The following is a 13,400-nucleotide window of genomic DNA, read 5'->3' on the forward strand; positions in this document are numbered from 1 at the left end:
TGAAACTTATGGCTTGTCATTCTTCAGAAAAATTATGCCATGATGTGCTGCAATACTTGATTTTGCCAAGGCCAGCATTCTGGCTTCTGTGATCATGAAAAGGCTTCGTGTGTAGAGGTCAACAGTTCATTACACCATCCATTACGTCCTTGAACTTGGGACATTGGGTACCATAAAAAATGAGTGGGCAGCCTAGGTCCATCATTAATAAGAAAAACATTAAACATTAAACAGGTTCAAAAATGCATCCGGTACAAAGTACGGTGAAGCATGTGCCAAATGGGCAAAGACCTAAAAATCAGTCAGACACAAGTCTGATAAATATATCACAATGTGTTTGAGACAAAGAAATACAAGGTGCAAAAGTGTCACACATTGACTGTGAAAATGCGAGAGGCATGGCTTCAAAGTTGCTGAAAGCTCACACAACGCTTTGCCAGGGCACAGCATTACTGCATTAAGCTCTCCAATGAGCATTTTTTTTTTTTTACGATGGAGCAATGCTTGAATGAAACAAGCAGCAGGTCTGTTGCTCAAACTGTTGAGGAGGCAAATCAGAGGGGGAAATTTTGAAGATGTCCAGTAATTTAAAGCAAGTGATAGTCTGTGCAGATATCATGCTTCATAGAAAGTTGTAAATTGTTTCATTCTAGAAGGAGCAGAAATGAACAAGACTATTTATCTGGAAGGAATTCAGAAAAAAAGAAACCTCACCCGGTGGCTATTCAATGGATTATGCTGTTAGTGGTGTACTTCGATAGTAAAGGCTGCAGCACCCCCCTCTGCAATCTGGAGTCATTCAAGCATTCACTAGTGATGATGTATTCCAGAATTCTTTAGTGGATACTTTTCCCATGCATCAAAGGGCTTATATTGTGGCTAAACAGGGAATTTTTTAAGATAAGGAACTTATATTGTTATATTTTTATGCCAAACACTTAGCCACAATACCTCTGCTTTTTTCATAAATATTGTTTTTAATGTTTCAATAAAAGCTGCCTGAAAACCTTTAAATCACACAGTATAAATTCCACTTCTTTCATTCAGTATTTAGTAAATGTTGCACATGGTAGCAGTGACACAATACCATACCATGGCACCCATGCAGCAGAAAGCAGTCTTTCTACATCCCAGCAGTGACCTCAGTAAATGAGCAGGGGTCAAATTCACAAAACTCTCTTATGAGCAAATTTTTGCGTAACGGAAATCTTGCAGCATAATGCTTTCATCATTATACACAATGACCAGTAGCATGAGGGTTGGCTTAGGCTATATTCTGAAAATAGCCCGTGTAATGCAACTTTACTGCATTTGGCAGTTGTGCATTTGCATATATAGCTTACCACCACTGCACTTTGGATCCGTGGTTGCCAAAACAAAATCATGGTCATATTATTTTTGAAGTGAGCTATGGAGCTATACTGGTGAGAGGAAAACTGCCCACAATTTAGAGAAACGTGTTTAAAGGCATACCTGTGCCTGGGCAAGCTCTTGTTGCAGTATCTCAGTGAGTTGGCACTGGGCCTGGTAGTGGCGCACACGGTCAGCCAGCTGACTTTGCTGATAGTGTTCCCGACTTGACAGTTGCTCAAGGCCCTGCACTTGACCCTCCTTGGTAGTGAGCTGAGAGTAAAAAAAAACCTCATCACACCTTTCAATGTCTGTAAATTTAGATCTGTTGAAGTGAAGCAGGCAAATAGTGCTACGTCTCAGGTTATATGCAGTCCAATCAGTGTTAAAGTGCACACAGGCACTATGCCTCAACAAACTCGCCCACCATAAAAACCACTGCCTCTTTCAGTCTGCATGCAGTGCCCACTAAAGGTCAGGTATGAAAAGAATGAGGCAATTTTATGTCCAAGCTACACAAGCATTTCTGTTCACAATGGTGACCTCTTTAAATTTAGCAGCAAGTTATTCACATTGTGCAATTTTTTTTATGAGTGGAGCTCAAATGTGAGTGGTGCAAGCAGAGTGGGCCGTGATTGACTGTAGCTTTGTGTTGTCACCAGTGACACTACACTTTTAAAGCAGTTTGCACCCTTTGGGAAATCTTGTTGTCCTACAACATTAATCGTCACCTGGCTTGCTTTTGTTTCCTTTCTTAGAAGTTTGTAACTCGCCATTCTCCTATCAAGAATGCTATGTCACACTGATAGTGCACATGCTGTTTATGACCTGAAAGTACTAGGCGTGTCACGGAGGCACACAAGAGAGATGATAATTATTACCGTGAGACAAAGGGGCACCTCAAAGGGTGAAAATGTTTTAACAGAGGAGCTGTTTAATCTATTCGTTCATCCGGTTCGCATGACCAGAAAACTATCATCACCATGAACGGCTTCTCCTTATATGGCATCTCATGTTGCCTAGCACCTGGCACAGCTGCGCCTAGCGCATGCAACACAATAACTCAGCCAGCATGCGCTTTCTTTGTCCTCTCCTTCATCTTAGGATTGACTATAAATAAAAACAATTTGCTCTTGGCGACGTACATTCAAGAAATGAGGACAGCTCTAGTACACTTTTCTGCATCACCTAGTAATTTGGCAGAAAATAAGGCCTGTGGTCAGCCCACCCATTGAGGTTGACACGATGGATGTGCAATGTAGGCACTTCTTCAATGCATGTGCCTTCTGAAGAAAAAAGAGAAGCACAGAACGGAACAAAAGGGTGAGAAAAGAGAGAGAAAAACAGACAGGAAGAGAGAGAAGAAAAAGATATAAATAAAGAGGAAGGGAGAAACAGAGAGATAGAAAGGGAAGAAAGAAAAAAAATAGAAAGAGAGAGAAAGGAATAGAAAGAAACAGAGACAAAAAAAAAAGAGAGAGAAACGAAAGAGAGGAAGAAAGAAAGAGAAACAAGCAAGGCAGTCCAGCTCCGTTGTTCCTTCAGGCTTGGCACCACTAGTGCAAAGCTGCCTCAATTTTTTAGACTGTATAATAGGGTGGCACCGCATGCAAAGAGTGGCTCTACTTAATTGCCGTCATTCTAAAACTTCAAAACTTAATTGGACTATAAATAAGCTTGCAGAGGTCAAAGCTGGTGAACCAAGGTCTCTATTCAGGAGCTTTTCACCTTCAAATAAAAATCTTTGGGAGGTTTTCATAACTGTAAGCTGCCACAATGGAAAAGCATGCCACCAGGTGCACGCACAGTTGTCTAAATGTACAAGCAGCTATGAATGCAATACTACAGCATCATACGTCATTTTATAGGAGAGAAATATGTTGAGATCCCCTAAATAATACACTAGGTTGTCTAAAGTGAGTGAAATTTATAACCTATCTAAAAGCAAGACATACTTATTAAGTGCCAGGCAATAAAATGATTGAATATAGCTCAGAGTAACAACCTCTGCTCTAAAGCAGCAGAACCACTGAGAAGAGGGCCACGTGTTCTGATACTCAAACAAAGGCAAATATTTGAAAAGTCTGAATATTGAACACTTGAACCAAAAAACAGTGGAATAGGGAATGACAACTGCCACAGCACAGCTGGTAGAGCATCACACGCACAATGTAAATGTGGTGGGTTCAGTCCCCACTGGCAGCAAATTGTTTTTTTCAATTTGAATTCATTTTCCCTTTATCTCATAATTACTGCACTTTAATTAAAACTGCAAATAAGACCCCCTATGCTTTCCTTCCCTTCTTCACTTGTTGGCTTTGTATGGATGTGTCTAACAATGAAATGGGACCCTCAATCCACTCCCCTTCTTTTGCTCATTAGCACAAAGTTTACGACATTAAACGTTTCCAGTAAAGCTGCAGTAACTGACCACGTCCAAGTGAGTAAACATGCAGAGACATTTCAGGACACATACAGGCACACTGACATTGATTTGGTCAGTGATTGCAACTTCATCATGTTAGCTGACTGGATGAACTTATGTGAAACTCTTGCCTATATATTCTACTGAGAAGTGTGATCAAGGACCTGTAAAGTCCCTGAAATGTCTTTGTGTGTTTAATCACACTGGTCAGTTACCAAGTTCTTCATTACCATGTCACGTGACCTGTGCTTTTGTATTTCTGTGCTTCTGAATGCGCTTTTGTATTTCTCTCCTACTGGTATGTGGTCACCATCGCTGGGATAGAACCTGTGACCTAAAGTTTAGCAGTGCAATGCACTAATAACTCCACCAGTACTAATCTAGCCATTTCCCCATATCAGTGTCTCATTGCTGTAGATCTGCATGAAGAACACAAAACAAGGTGCATAATGTTTGCGTAACATGGTTAAGGTCTTAGTAAAACATGAAAACTGTGATATAAAACTTTCGAAGCCCTTGATATCGACACCACCACACTCATACTTGCAATAGTACAAATTGTGCCTGTAGTTAGAGATGCAGCTTAACTGACAACTTTCCAGATAACCAATGCATACATAGAGATGCATGATAGAAACTGACACACAAAGCAAATTTCAGCCCTTTAATTTCTATGAAGATGTAGTCCATAGTAAAATGATGAGCCTGCCAAAGCTGGTGTCTATCATAATACATTTGTTATATTTGGTAAACTACCATGTCATGATTTCTCACAACAAAAAGCAGAAAAACACAACCAGGATTGGTGTTCATGTTTACTTTACTACAAGAAGAACTTTACTACATTTGTGTATTTATAATGACATTTTACTATTGCAATGTCCTTATGCCTGATGAGTCATAGCACCATGAAACATGCTATTATAAAGTGATTAAATGTTCAAGAAAGCATGTTTTCTTGGCTTATAAATGCACAGGTAGCTAAGAATAATAATGCGATATCATATGATATCATCCAGTGAATGTCCATTTTCTAGGGACTGACTCCTTAGGGACCGTAAAATCTTCCAGCAAATCAGGTAATCCAAGAAAACCGAATCATGCCACTTTACTGCCTCAAGCACTCAAATCACCGCAGCCATGTCTGAAATAGCTCTGAAAGCTTGTCATTACACTTATTGGGCATCTCAGTGCTAGTACCAAGCCATGACACAGAGGCCATAAGCATGTATAATTATGGAGCACATGCAATGTTCTGTGACAGTGGCCCTTTCCCATTTTTGATATGCATCACCGCAATACATTGTAAATGCTAGACCTGGTCACACCGCTGCATTGCGGCAATGCTATCTGACCACCACTGCCATCAATGAACAAAAGCACAGGTTCAAGGCTGCAAGATAATCAATATGGCAGTGGTGGTTGCTTCAAATAATACCATTTCAGACCTGCAACCACAGCAGAAAGTAAAAAAAATTCGAACGAGACAGGGTTTAAGTGCTTAGAAATTTCAGACGTCCTTTCTATGGGATACATTGTTGTGCTGCAAAGCATTCGAAGAAAGCAGGGAATTTTTCAGGGCTCATTTTTTTTTTGTTGATACAACCTTATCGAAAACCAGCAGATAATGAAGCCAAGGAAGGTATAGGGGACGTTAACTGTACTGTTCTAAGTGCATTATAGTAATTGTGATATAAATATGATATGGATGTTTGAGTTTATTTAACCATGTGACAAGTACATGAAAATACACTGTATACGTGGTTTGGTGCAAAGGGAAAAAAGCTGCATTTCACAGCTTGACTGGCCCCTTCACCCAGAAAAAAATCAAAATTACAAAGTTACAAAAATTACAAAAAATTACAGGCAGCGTGTGACACAGATATATGATGTGATATAGATATATCTATATCACAATTACTACAATACACTTAAAACAGTACAATTAACGTCTCCTATACCTTCCTTGGCTTCATTATCTGTTGGTTTTCATCAAGGTTGTATAAACATCCAACACATGTCCGAAAAATCACTTGTTGACTGCAAGTTACTTGGTGCGAATGCATGTGGTAGTGCCACCAGAATACACATTGCAGGAAACCAGCAGATGTGGTAAAGATGCTTAGCTGAATATGGATGCTACATACGCCCAGCAGGTGTTCAGATTTCTCACCCGCTTAGGCAGTAAAAAATTATCCACAGCACAAGAAAGAACCACTGACATAGAGTGCAGAAAACTCACTCTAGTTTATGTGCTCTCTGTAAATGGCTCATTTAAGTGGCATGCTACCTTCAGTAAATATTCAAAAATAGGCAATAAAATCCTAACCTTCACTCTAAGAAGATTCTGGTGGCACTGCAAACTGGCAACTCAAGTGCAGTAACTTACTCCATAGAGGTTCTGGCCACGGTGTAAGAAGGAGAGGTGACTCAACACGGCAAGCGAGCATGGCGAAATTTTGTTAGGGTTCACGTACGTGCTCGTAGAGGGCGCTACATGAATGGGGGCTGCTGACCACTAAGTGCACCCACAGAATTTATACCGAAAGCCGCGTCACTGCATTCCGGGCTTTTCTTGCAATGCATCTTGGAAGGCGCGCTGTTGCTGTGCCTCTCAGCTGGCCTCTCTAGTTTTTTTTCTCTCTTTCGATAGATAGCTGGGGCAGTCTGAAAATATAGTAGGCACTGCATCTTTCAAGAGGAACGCTTTCCAGGGTGTGTGAACCAAGACATTACCACTGCAGAGAGCCTTTCAGGTTTTGGTCACGAGATGTGGCTCAAAGTGCCTTTCGCAGAGGCGGTCGGTAGACTGCAACATCCGATCTTTGTGAGGCATGGTATTCCTCCATACCCGAAAGCGCTCTTCTTCTTTTGGCGCGGAAAACAATGAGAGTTTCTCAGCACACGACTTGTACCCTGTCGTGCAACGTGGGGCAAAACACTTCTTGCCCATCACTCCCTGGGCCCATGCACCTCGCATAAGTTCACAAGATGAAAGAAAACTGTCATGGTGTATGAACAGTTACACAAAACACGAATAAAGACATTTGGGCATGAAACGTGGTGTTGCGGACAGAGCGAAGTGAAGTGGCGCCCAGCAGTTTTACGCACATTCTACCGGCCCCATGCTCCTAGCGCCGTCTGGTGAAAAGAAAACGAACATGGACAACATTACGACGTGGCTGCTCCGTTGCACCTCCAAGCCAATGTGTCACCTCTCCTACCTAGACCGTGGTTCTGGCTAAGGGAACTTCATAACATAAGGGTTACTGTTCATGAAAGTGCTCATGGCAAAAATCTAATACAGTTAGCTGACTTTCAAAAACATCAATATGTCATAGGGTGGTAGTTTGGGATAGATGGTGCAGCATTATTAACGAGGGTAAAGCGCTAAAAGTACGATGTAGACTATTCGTTTGTTCGCCCTAGTCTACGTCGTTCTTTTACTGCTTTACCCTCGTTAATAATGTCAATACACGTTTTTATTAATCTTTTGAAGGCAAGTTTGCTGGCTAACAAGCACAGTTTTAATAAATATTCCTGCACTACCACATTAATGACCAGGAACAACTCTGAGCTATGCATGGCAACTTTTGTTGATCACTCAACACTCCAACCCTCTATAGCATTGGACGTACTCATCACCATCTTAGCTTTAAATGCTGAGAAAACCACATGAGCCTGATGGCAACTAAAAGATGTGCAACTATTTTATCTCACGAACTTCAACACAGCAGCTAGCTCTTATATCTATTTTTGCCCCTCCTCTCTGAAAAGCCTTCAGGCGATTGGGAGTATAAAAATAACTAAATAAATAGACCACTCTTCAGTACTCCACTCACCTGGTCCCTTAGCTCACGCAGCTCCTCCTCTTGCTGCCCTAAACGCTCTCCAAGTTCTTTGGTAACATGCTGTTCCTTCTGAAGCTGTTCAGTCAGCTCCAGCTTATCATTGCTCTAGCAAAGCAAAAAGAACCACAACGTCTTTATTACACAACGCTTGCACTGACAATAATGAATAGTGAGAAAACCTATGCACAGAGCCCATCTTGATACCAATTCAAATACCCTAACACCTTATATTCATATTCCTATAGGGAAACAGACAGCACACAAGCTAAAGGCCACAACCAGTGTTGCACCCAGACAGCACAAAAGGTGATAATGTAGTTAAACCTCAATATTTAGCACTTGACCAAGACCACCAGGAGATTCAATACAAAGGATATGTGTTCAAAGGCAGACGATGCTCAGGCAACAAATATATTTGCTATATTAAAGATGCAGTTGCCTTTTTTCCATGGTTCCACAATTGCAGTAAATTTGTGAAGTGCATACCCATACCTATTATACTTTGATGACCCTGCTGTCACCGGGCTCTATCTACACCCATAAATTACACCTGCTCTGCATTTGGCTCCCCTCATTTCTCTCAGTCTTCTGTCCTTCCTTTCTTAAACAAAGGAATCAGCTCTCTTCCTTGTACACAACCGTAAGACAGGCAACTAAGTCAAGTAGCCAAGTTCCCCAACTAGGGGTGCACAGAAGACATGACAGTGGTTTCACTTACTGACGTGATACAAATATAGGCTACATGTGCTGGAGCTAACAATATTAACTTATAAGTTATTACCTAAAACATTAGGACATACGCACAAGCATGTGATAGCTGTAAGCAGTGGGAGTGAGCACTAAAGATCGATACACTACAAGCGACCGCAAGTGAGCTTAGCCAAAAGAAACTTGTCAAGACCTTTTCTATTTCTACAGCCAACAGGCACTGCGACAGTCTAAAAAATCCACCAGTGCAGTAACATAAACCCATTCCATTTTTGTTCTGCTCCAATCCACCTGATGTCAGATTTATGTAACCATCGACACAAACACGGGCGGGAACAGGCAACTTTTTCTTAGCAGCCCAATCAACTTATCTCCTTTCTTTACAAGTAGTCCCTTTTTTAAAGTGAAGCATTCTTGCTGAGTTCAAAGCACTTTTTCTTTGTGTGCATCAGCTAGTGAATTTGGCTTCCAACAATGAACATGTTTATGGTGTCATGGCACCATCTAGGAAGAATGAAGCAAAGCCATGGTTTATGAGTGCAATGAAGAATTTGAAATGGCTCTTCACTTTGAAGTTCCTCAAGACCTTAAAATGCATGGTAGAACCATCTAGGAATGGTGCAGTGAAAGAAAACTTTAAAAGCACAAAGAAGCACTCTAACTTTATCGCTAAGCAAAGTAGAAAGTGAATTCATGAATGACACATTCCAGCCCTTATGTAAACGTGGGTGCTGAGGCACGCTGCGCAACACTGTTATGCGCATTTTTTTTTTTTCATGTTCATACTTTCACCCCTTCCCTTGTTCGCACCCTCTTTTCTTTGAGTGCACACTCAGGTCACGCCTTATGAAAGAATTAACAGTTGTTAGTTTGTGCCCACCCATCCTTGTTGTGTTGTCTGTGCCTTCCATGAGTGTTCTTCTGTACCGCATATGCAGCGCAAAGCTCCCCAACCTTTGTTTAGCATGTACCAACTAGCCCAAAGGGGTGCTTCACAAAGAAGCAAGGCAAAGTGGCACCACTGTTTCAAGTGATGAAGGGGGAGAAGCATTGCCAGTGGCTCACATCAACTGCCACTGAAAAATCCATCCTACATACGGTTCCCTGCAATATTTGCCCAACTCCTTCCACCCAATTTTCCTAGCAACTGTGAATAAAACATTACTGTTTCAGCTCTTTTCTATCTCCATGTCCCATTTATGACTCAGCTAAAAAAAAAAGGTGCTCACTGCTACTGAGCTTATGGAATGCAAATGCAAGTAGGCTGAGGCCAAACACTGCAACACTTTTTGAACCTACTCAGAATTCACTGCAGATCAGTAGTTGAGGCTCTTGTGAACATGTGAGAAAAATATAGCACTGCACAGCGCACAGAACTTGCACTTTCGTTTCACAAACAGCCGAAAATGGCTCACTTTCCTCTCAGCAAACCGAAACACACAAGGCCAATGGCTGATTTCATGATCACGAATGCATTCTCAGTAAAGTTTATATTGGTAGTTTCGAGCTCAATAAACAACAGATATAAATTTATCCCACTTTAGAAACACCGAAGTAAGCCCTCTTGGTACTTCCTGTCTCTATCAATGGCTGTCTGCTTATTCTGTTTCTTCCCGTGTTCACACGAGGTGGCACACAGCAAATAGCCCATGCTATTTCGAACTCTACCGACCTGAGTGAGTTGCTTGCCTCGCACTGAACACACTACCACAGTACCACAGTACTTATCGGTTTATATCGTCAGTTCTAAACCCACCGGTACGCTGGCCAGTTCACGCTTTCTCCTTTACATGCCTTGCGAGCTAGACGCCTTGGCAGACACCGCCTGGTGCTTAGCTAATTGAAACTGCTTTAAAATGCGTTATCTCGGTTTTGCGACTATCCATCAGTCAACCTGATGCAGTACAACACCGGTGAGCACCAGGTAGTAGCAGAGCTTGGCCATACCTTAGAATAAGCGCAGCGCAGTAGCACAAGTGCTTGTGTGCTGCATAGTTAGTGCGGGCACGACAGGGTGCCGCGGTGGTGGTCTTGCAATTACTCGCGATCATACTGGTACTGTAGTTTTTTTTTCCAAGTTTGGTTGAGGCAGTTTATCAGGAGATTTATGGCCGCGATCGCACAATCGTGAAGACAGGGCATGAATCAGGAGTCTCCCGGGCAAATCGGGAGAGTTGGCGGGTATGCGAGGCTATGGCATTGCACAATGCTTCTTGGTGAGTTCACTTGTGCACGCGAGGGGCTTTGTAGGCCCCACAAAAGCTTTTGCAGACCCCAAAAGGCTTGTAGACCTCTGTTTGCGAACCACTGCATTAAGGGATGGAACATAAGCAGTTCTTAAAAAAAAAGGAATGCAGTTTCAAGAGCTTGTCATCACTCCACATGGAAACTATTCACCAGAAAGAAACACACCAACTTGACAAAGACGTCCTGCATCTCTTCTAGCTGTCGCTTTAGCTCTCGGTTCTGGGACAGAGCCCGGCTGGCAGCCACCTTTTCACTTTGAATGGTCTCTAGGAGCCGGCTGCTTTCTACATGGTCCTCCCGTAGTCGCTCCAAGGCTGCTGCAAGCTCCTCAGCATGAGCCTCACGCTCTGCCAATAGCTCACTGAGCTGCTTGTTGTCACTAGCCTGTGAACATAAGAGCACTGGTTAACATAGACATCTTCACAGAAAAGGTTTTCGTTTTAAGCCATTTTCAATGTGCCAAGAAGTCCCAGAATTCAATCTCATACCACTTTGCAAACTTATTATCAGCATTCTGCACTGGCTAAAATTAACTGCATTAAGCTTTCATCACACCGAATTCATACTATTGTGTGGGAAGCCAGTGCAAGCAAAATGTCAAGAAACTGCAACGGGAACTGAACTGAGTATTTTCGTCTAACTGGAATTGCAAATTCTGTTGTCATTTTGGTACTGATGACGATGTATGGCATTTAATGGCACAAGGCTGTTCTGGAGCTGCACCTGAACCAAATAAAACAACAGAACTGTTACAAACAGGTTTGCCAGCATCTCAAAATAGTCCGCAAAAAAAGAAAAGGAACCATTCTGAACAGGTTTGACAGATGAATCCGAGTTGCATGTAAATTTGTATCATTCCTAGGCAATTCATGGTTTCAGCTGATGAAATTGCCTGCTAAAGAGAGCATCCCCATGGCCATTTGAAAATGTCGAAAGCCTAGTGCTTCCACAGATAATATTTCTTTAAACCAAAAACTCAAGACTAATATGCTATAGCCAGATTGCAAACTTTTGAGCATGTGATGTTCAATCGATTTTTTTCAATAAAGTGCAACATATGCATGAAAAAATCCATAGATGCATGGTATACAAACAGTTATTTTGTAGACATTTGCACCATGAGAACTTCATGTCGTGTACATTACAGTGTGAAAAAATTGACTGATTGCAGACAAGGAATGAATCTTCACGCTAGGTTGAGAAAGAAGTGTAAAGCCGGTTGAAGCTACTCAGTTACTTTTATTTGCCCATCTTAGACAGTTCCGGATGGCCCCAGACGCCGGTATGGCATTTGTTTTAGGGGCGAAGCACCTCAAGACCTCACAATGCCTGTTCGTCCACCGTAGTCTACAGTCGAAACGCAGGTGCAAAACAGCTGTGTATAAACCGTCTACAGAGCGAGCATAGCGCACATATGGTTTAAAAATAGACCGTACTCGGCGCGGCACCGCTCGACAGCTGCTTGAAAACAAGCACATCGATTAACAGGTGACAACATGCACAAAACCGTCTACAGAGTGCGTGTAGCACGCACATGGTCCCCAAAAAAACGTTCTCGGGCGCGGCGCCGCACGACCTCGTCTTTGCCAACTTCAGGCTAGATCCGATCGAAGAACCATTGGCTCTACATTTCACGGACCACAAAGCAGTAATACTGAATGCAAAACGGAATCCACAACTGAACACAACAAACGAGTTATGACGAATAAAACACATTGTATATAACTGTAACATGCGTTGTCACTCATTTACATGCACGAGTGGGCAATGTCACGGGAGATTAACGGTTACTGAACGATCTCCAGTGCTTCGCCCACTCATCATCATTCACTTCGTGGATATGCGTGGATTTTTTCTCAGGTACCTCTCGGAAGCTCCTCCCAAAAATGAACATGCATCTCACCATGACCGGCTGGATCCACGTTCATTTTTCACATAGCGGCTGGCCCCCGGGTGGCCCAGAACTGCCAAAACGATTTCGTTCTGGCAGCTGGTAGTTGACAGTGCAATATGTTATGCATGGGGCCACCTTAAGGTGAACATGCGAAATTTTCGCCGTGCTCTTGCGCTCTTGTTGCTTTTCTTACTGCTTCACACACATTCTCGTTGATTGATTAGTGGGGTTTTTGGCGCAAGGGCCATGGGTGGCCAAAGAGCGCCATGTCTCGAAACACACACATTCTCGAAATTCGCATTGTATGCACAACCAATTCGTCCTATTGTCTGCGTTGTGTGCTGCATCGAGCATGTAGATATTGTTACGAATATATTTACCTTTTAAGTATGGAATAGTCCAGCAGTCAAGATGGCGGTTGTGTATTTTCAGAACACCGACACGTCGTCTGCCTCTTCTTCGCACACCTCACCACAGTCATAGCTGCAACCCCGCTACATCGACCTCCGGCGGCGAAAGCACCGACTCAGCGCTTGTTAGCAGGTGGTGGGCGAAAGGTACGGCTTCAGGCGAGCGACATGGATGACGTTGGAAGACGTAGAGGGTGCCGTATGGTCCAGAGGGGCGATGTCATAGGTAACCTCAGTCACCTGGCGTAGCACACGGTAAGGACCGGAGTACTTGGGCAGAAGTTTTTCGGCCAGGACAACATGCCGAGACGGAGACCACAGAAGAACAAGGTCACCCGAATTGAAGCGAACGATCTGGTGGCAACTGTCGTATGTATGTTTCTGGCGGAGTTGCGAGTCTGAAAGGCGTCGATGGGCGACCTGACGGGCCTTTTCGGCTGTGCTAATAGCGTGGCGAGCATATTCGGTGGACAGGTGGGCAGTACGAGCGTGTCGAACGGCAAGGTCGGTTCTCT

The 13,400-nt window shown here is 42.9% G+C and overlaps 1 protein-coding gene across 5 annotated transcripts in view; it reads right to left on the minus strand.

Annotated features, from left to right (window-relative positions):
- LOC119404214 (golgin subfamily A member 2) overlaps window positions 1–13,400 on the minus strand; it is a 113,759-nt gene that overhangs the window by 42,584 nt on the left and 57,775 nt on the right. For all 5 annotated transcript variants that reach the window (XM_037670789.2, XM_049418307.1, XM_037670782.2 and 2 more), the window contains 3 exons: window positions 10,747–10,965; window positions 7,618–7,731; window positions 1,474–1,623 (listed from right to left, as the gene is read on the minus strand). In XM_037670789.2, the coding sequence (XP_037526717.1) occupies window positions 1,474–1,623; window positions 7,618–7,731; window positions 10,747–10,965 (483 nt within the window). The remainder of the gene's footprint in view (window positions 1–1,473; window positions 1,624–7,617; window positions 7,732–10,746; window positions 10,966–13,400) is intronic.

This window comes from Rhipicephalus sanguineus, chromosome 1 (assembly GCF_013339695.2).
Source record: "Rhipicephalus sanguineus isolate Rsan-2018 chromosome 1, BIME_Rsan_1.4, whole genome shotgun sequence".
Lineage (NCBI taxonomy): Eukaryota > Metazoa > Arthropoda > Arachnida > Ixodida > Ixodidae > Rhipicephalus > Rhipicephalus sanguineus.